We start from the raw sequence: 6,639 nt of genomic DNA on the forward strand, positions 1-6,639 counted from the left end.
GGACGTTTAGAGCATTATAAGTATATGCATAAGTAGGGTATTGCAAAGGATATCATGGAAGTTATGTTGGTATTGTGCACTTCCATACGGTTTGAATTTTTGTGAGCACCCTTGCCCTTCAAATTTCCTGTAACGTATATCTTTTGGTGCTTCAATATTCTATTTAATAGAGTAACTCACATTTTTACCTATCAAAAACGCATTAAATTGATCAAAATACTAAAAAATGAGTAAAATGCATGACAAAAAGCCACCCTAACTCACAGGATTGCGTTTGGATCTGTCTTTATCTATGATCTATGATCTCTCTCTCTCTCTCTCTCTCTCTCTCTCTCTCTCTCTCTCTCTCTCTCTCTCTCTCTCTCTCTCTCTCTGGCACGTTGTGATGCCATAGCCCTTCTTGCTGCTGACAAAGTAAAAGAAGTCGAAGCAAAGGTCACCCAAGCATAATCAACATCCTTTGCCAAAGTGTAGACTTGCATGACAACGGAGTTCCGCGAACAAAGACTCCGGGAAGAAAACACCCTCAAGGTTTGCATTGGTGGGCTTCTCTCGCCATGGTGCACCACCAAGGACACTCTCGATGAAGCAATCACCAAGCTCAACGAAATCCTCCAACCAATTAACATCAAACCTAAAACAATTTCTTGGATCAACAAGACACATAGACAAATGCTGCCCGGGCATTGTCTTCTCACTTTCAAGGACAAAGAGGATAAAACGTAATTGTTACGACAATCTTGACTCCTCAAAGGGACAAAGATTTGGATTAGCGAGGAGCTCACGACAAATCAATTGAAGCTAAAAAAGAATGAGCTCAAGAAGATGCATGAAGCCCACAAGGAAGATAAATGGGCACTATATCGGGGAGGTAAAGCCATCATCCAAGAGTTTCGAGCACCTAAAAAGGCTCTACCTAACCCTCCTTAGATCTCGTTTGATTTTTCTCTTCCTCTTTTTAACCTGTCGATTGGACCCTCAGTCATTAATTGATATGTATCCGATGGATTCACCTAGAAGTAACAAACCAATGTAATGTTTTTGTGATGGTCCCATGGGTCATATCTGACCTACGTGGACGATAAATCAATCTATCTCTCTCTCTCTCTCTCTCTCTCTACATTAAAGAGAGCAAGAGAGAAGGGGCATCATGAAAAGAAAATATATATTTCGTATGCAAACTATATGCAATGTTAAGTAATAAGTAGGATGTTTCTATCGAGGCAAGGGAGGATCTCCCCTAATTTCCATTTCTCAAACTGTCACCGAGCCAATCCAAAGTGGTACTGCACCACACTCTCAATTACATCATATGCATGACGCTAATGTACCTTATTGGATCAAGACTCTATATTGGTTCACCTCCTTGCCTTATGCTCTACACACCACTAACTCTACACAGTCCAACGTTCCACTGTACCATCTCTCGTCCTGTATTCCACTTTGCTCACCTTCACCACCTTGAAGCCCTACCATTGTTGCTTGCAATACGAGTACACACGGCACTCATAACAACAACACCATCACCAACAATGCTAGCACCACCACGGCACAATGACTCTCACAACAACAATGAGATCGCAAGTAATTATCATTCATTTTTTGGGGCGCTATCGGTCAAAGAAAAGCGGGACATCCTCATCACTAAGTAACACCCATTTTAAGGAGGGGAGGCAATGGGATCTTAGTCAGAGAAGCTCACGCGTGAAAGCCGAGAAGATCGCTGCCGTAAATATCACATCAAAAACTAAACCTGGACAGCCTGGGCAATGCATGTTAATTTACAATATAATGTTGTAAGACGGGTTGTGGATACATAATGCATGCGCGGGTGAGGTGGTTAGCCCATGTGACTAAACCCGGCCCGCGACGTCACGGGTTCAAATCTCCTCATCGCACCTCGTTTTCCCGTTGGCCAGGCTTAATGCTCCTCGCTTTTTTGGCGGCACGCCTCGTTTTCCCCGTTGACGCCTAGTTTTCCCCGTTGGCCAGGTTTAGCCCTCAACCCGGACCGTCGATCCAATTACTCCACCCGCATTAAAGATGGGTGTTACTTAGTGCCAAGGGCGGGACAGACCGGATGCTAGTCAATGCAAAATTGCAACAAGGACACTTGGATTTTTTGAAATTTGACATTTTTGGAAAATTTTTCACAAATTTCAGGAATTCTCACTTTCATGGAAAGCTTGCTCGCAGGCCTGCAACGAGGACAGCTTACCATCTCGTAAAATGTTAGTCTTGACATGTGCAGAGAAGGATAGATGTCATTTTCAGACGCATTGGAAGCCTTACAACGAGACCATGTGGCCGGGCTCCCCTTGTCCCGGCACTCATTTCAGCCTCTTCTACACGATCTCACCAAAGCTGCAGATGCCGCAGGTGGCCGGAACCTTAACTCTCTCATCATACACACAAGTCTTGCTTCAGATTCCCTCCTTGGTGACCATCTCATCCGCTTTTTCACTGCTTATGGGAGCTTGCTTGAAGCGAGCATAGTCTTCTCAAGCATTTCCAACCCAACCATTTACACATGGAATTTCATCATTTCTGCACATACTTCTCTCGGGAAGGGTCAGAGGGCAATCGAGCTTTTCTACGAGATGCAGCACTCCGATATCCGGCCGGACAAGGTCATCTTTCTGTGCATCTTGAGAACCTGCAGCATGTTGGGCTTGTTGGAGCAGGGAAAGCACGTGCACAAGCTAGTTCGGGAAATTGAGCTTGGATCAGATTTGGCAATTGGAAGCACCCTCGTGGACATGTACGCAAAATGTGGAGATCAGGAACAGGCGAAGGTAGTCTTCGAACTGCTTAAACACAAAGATGTCATCGCATGGAATGCCTTGATGTCAGGTTACTTGCAGCATGGGGATGCACCTTCATGCTTGAAACTTCATGAGAACTTCATGTTGGGTGGCTTTCAGCCCGATAGAGTAACCTTTTTGTGCCTGTTGAAAGCACATGGACTAGTAAAATCACTAGGCAAATGCTACTCGTTGCATGGTGAAATTGTCATGACTGGGCTAGACTTGGACCTATCCATTGGGACAACTCTGGTAGACATGTATGCTAAACTTGAGAGACTAGAGGAAGCACGCAGGGTTTTTGACTCTTTATCCAGTCGGAACGCAGTGTCATGGAATGCGTTGATGTCCGCCTATGCGCAGCAAGGAAACAGCGATTTTGCATTCCAGATGTTTGATAGAATGAAAGCAGATGGCATTACTCAACATGAATCTTCCTGGAATGCCTTGATTTCTGGATTTGTACAACAAGGGGAGTGCCTTCTTGCACTATCCGTGTTTGAATGGATGCAACGAGAGGGTGTGAAACCTGATAAGGTAACTTTCTTTTGCGCTCTAAAAGCTTGTGCATGTGTGGATGCAATAACAAGTGGGAAGCTCATACATGACACAATCATAAGACATGGTTTAGGGTCTGATGTGTCTATTTGCAACACCTTAATCGATATGTACGCCAAGAATGGGAGCATTGAGGAAGCCCGTGCAGTTTTTGATTGCATGTCAAATCGAGATACTGTGACGTGGAATGCCATGCTTGTTGGTTATGCACAGCACGAGCAAGGCCATCCTGCCTTGGAGCTTTTTCACAAATCACAAAGAATTGGTGTAAAGGTTGATTGCTTCACTCTCTCTTGTGTTTTGAAGGCATGTGCTATGGTTGGAGCATTAGGGCAAGGGGAGCTTGTACATAGTCAGATTTTTGAAAGCAACTTTGAAGCAGACTTGGTTCTCACAAGCAGTCTTGTTGACTTGTATGCTAGTTGTGGAAGCATGGAAGATGGGGAGAAGGTGTTCATGTCTTCACAAGACAGAGATGTGGCATTGTGGAACGCCATGATAGGAGGATATGCGCAGCATGGACTAAATGACTCTGTCTTGCAATGCCTTGCTGACATGAAGCAAGGAGGAGTGACTCCAGGCAGCCGATCGTACATCAATGCTCTTGCTGCTTGCAGCCACTCTGGTGATGTATCAGGGGGCTGGGAACTTTTAAGGTTTATGAAGGAAAACCAGAAGATCAACCCTAGCATCGAGCATTTCAATGCCATGATAGATCTTCTAGGCCATTGTGGATGCCTAGATGAGGCAAAGGAGCTACTTCAGTCAATGCCTCTTTCACCCAATGTGACTAGCTGGCTGACTTTGCTCTATTCTTGCAGGTTGCACGACAGCAAAGAGCTTGCTGAAGAATGCTTTAGCCAAGCGGTACGTCTGGACAGCAATGTCGCTTCTGGCTATGTCCTCTTGGCAAATGTCTATGCCAACTTCAACAAGTGGGAGGATGCCAACAAGCTTATGAAGCTGAGGAAGTATGCTGAAGCTCAAAAGAAGCTCGGGACTGCGTGGATTGAGGTAAACAACACTGTGCATGAGTTTGTAATTGGACTAAGCGTGCACCCCCAAATTGGCGAGGTATTCTCAAAATTAAAGAGCTTACGAGTTTTGCTGAAGTCGTCCGAGTATGTTCCCCAGTCAGGATTAGTCTTAGAGCTGGGGGCAAACATATGTGCATCTTATGACAAGCCAGTAGTAAGGCTAGGGCTTCTCTCTACTACCGAAGGCACTACGGTAAGGGTATCCTTTGTGTGTCGGCCATTCATACACCATGTAAATTGGATCAAAACATTACACAAAAACACAAGAAACCCCATTCATCTTCTTATTAAATATTGTTTACATTAAAATCTCTTTTCTTGTTTTGGGTGATGCATTTGTATGTGTCATACATAGCTGGACACTGCATCTTGTGGCTCACATTTCAATTTGATTGCACCTTTTAGCAAAGGAGTTCAATAGTGACTAGGTGGGTCCACTTGAGGATAACACAACTTTATATTATATCCACCTTGTGATTGTCTGACCAGTTTTTGCTATATCGTTTGTGGATGACTTCCATGGGTCTATAACTTGGGCTTTGCTTCGTAGGTAGATCTGCTTTTCTTGGACTTATACATATACTGTGACGGATTGCAAAATAGATGGATTTGCCAACTGTAAATAAGAAAGCCGAGTGCGTTAAACAAAGGAGGAACCCAATAATAAAAGAGGCAGTCATTGCAAGTACCTTGATAGCATTGCAGCTATCACCAACCAACAAATATCCAGGAAAGCATGGAACATGGAACAATGTTTAGCTAACAGATAGCAATAGAGTTCTTGGTACTTGTTTGATTTTAAATATAAAACATACAGGCTGTGACCCTAGTGCTTCGAAGGAAGAAGAGGGTTAGATTTCTAGTTGAAACGCTTTTATCAGTTCTGTATTTATATCACTCTACACTGTTACGCCCCTATGGTCATTTTTCTACCACCTGATTACTTTGTCTAATTTCAAAAAGTTTACATGTAGAAACATGTATGGGTTAAATTTTCTGTCATTTAAAACAAGTCAACTTTGTTTTTGTTTTTGTTTTTTTTTTAATTGGGTACCCTCTTTGACACAGCCCTCCTTAAGCAGACCTACGTCCATATTGCTGTCCTCCGCTCCAAGTAGAACCTTCCATTGGGTTGACAACTGCAAGCTCCTCTCATTACACTGTTTTTGTATGTCTGCTTCTTTCTGCTTGCTATTCATACTGTTACCTTTATGTTTGCGATTCATATTGTTGCCTCTCTGCTCCTCTCATTAACACTGTTTTTGTATTTCTGCTACCTACTTGTATTTTTTCAAGAAGTGTTCATTCATATACTGCAGTGGCAAATACTCATGAATATGCAGCTGTGCAGTCATGGTACAAGTTTAGCAAACATCGGTCGTTTTGACTTGGTTCCCCCCAAACATTTTTATGCATGTTTACGATGCTCATGTTGCAGTGGTGTACTCATCTTTGAAACGAACGTAGTCAAGATCAAGTGCTATCAATGAGAATTCCCAATCCTTGTTTATTTTAGGCTGTTGCTATGAATGTACGATCTGAATGGGTGAATGTGCTAGACTCTTTGAGGTAACTATTCCATGGCAGATCCTCTCTAAAAAGAAAACTTAGCTTAAAACAAGCCAATTCTGCCTTTCGTCACACATGATGGGATTTCCCAACAAAGATTTGCTCCATCAACTCCTATAGACTCTTGGTATGCAAAATGGTATGAAAAACAAACTTGTGAAGAGGCACAAACAATGGGAAGACAACAAGGAAGCAAAAAGACCCACCAAAGCCAACTTCATCCTCATTGGAGAGGCCTAGATACTTCATGATTTTGGATGAGTTGATGATTTGAATGAGTGATGCTTTGGGTTGGTCTATAAAAGACTCAATTAGAGTTCTATACCTTACTCTTTCGAGTGCACAATTTTGGTGTACACCATTGAGTTCAACGGTTCTAAGAAATTCTTTGATGCATGGGAGACCAAGCTCTACTCATTTAACCTTTTCAATTTGGTGGGACACACTCTACATTTCATGCTACAATCCCCAATAAATGAGAGGTTGAACAATGCCAACGGGTTTTCCTAGATCCAATTAGACCCACAAGAGAGTGAAGATTCCATCCCACCTAAATAGAATTTGGAACCTTAGAGGTGGCCTATGTTGGGGAACATTGATATAAGAAAAGTGTGAGCTAGCCATGCTACCACCAAATTATTTAAGTGCCCTAAAACAACCCATATGTGGTT

At 42.9% G+C, this 6,639-nt stretch overlaps 1 protein-coding gene across 2 annotated transcripts; it reads left to right on the forward strand.

Annotated features, from left to right (window-relative positions):
* The first annotated feature begins 2,129 nt into the window (after positions 1–2,129).
* On the forward strand, positions 2,130–5,407 carry LOC147440007 (pentatricopeptide repeat-containing protein At5g16860-like). 2 transcript variants are annotated; one of them, XM_086485703.1, is made up of 2 exons: positions 2,130–4,376; positions 4,950–5,407. In XM_086485703.1, exons 1-2 carry the CDS (start codon positions 2,262–2,264, stop codon positions 5,019–5,021), a joined length of 2,187 nt encoding a protein of 728 aa, XP_086341829.1. In that variant the 5' UTR covers positions 2,130–2,261; the 3' UTR covers positions 5,022–5,407. The 2 variants fall into 2 exon arrangements, with proteins under 2 accessions (XP_086341829.1, XP_086341830.1); XM_086485704.1 differs by lacking the exon at positions 4,950–5,407 and having other exon boundaries at positions 2,130–3,341; positions 3,669–4,936.
* The last annotated feature ends 1,232 nt before the right edge of the window (positions 5,408–6,639 follow it).

This window comes from Adiantum capillus-veneris, chromosome 16 (assembly GCF_014529385.1).
Source record: "Adiantum capillus-veneris isolate H3 chromosome 16, ASM1452938v2, whole genome shotgun sequence".
In the NCBI taxonomy this organism is placed as follows: Eukaryota; Viridiplantae; Streptophyta; class Polypodiopsida; order Polypodiales; family Pteridaceae; genus Adiantum; species Adiantum capillus-veneris.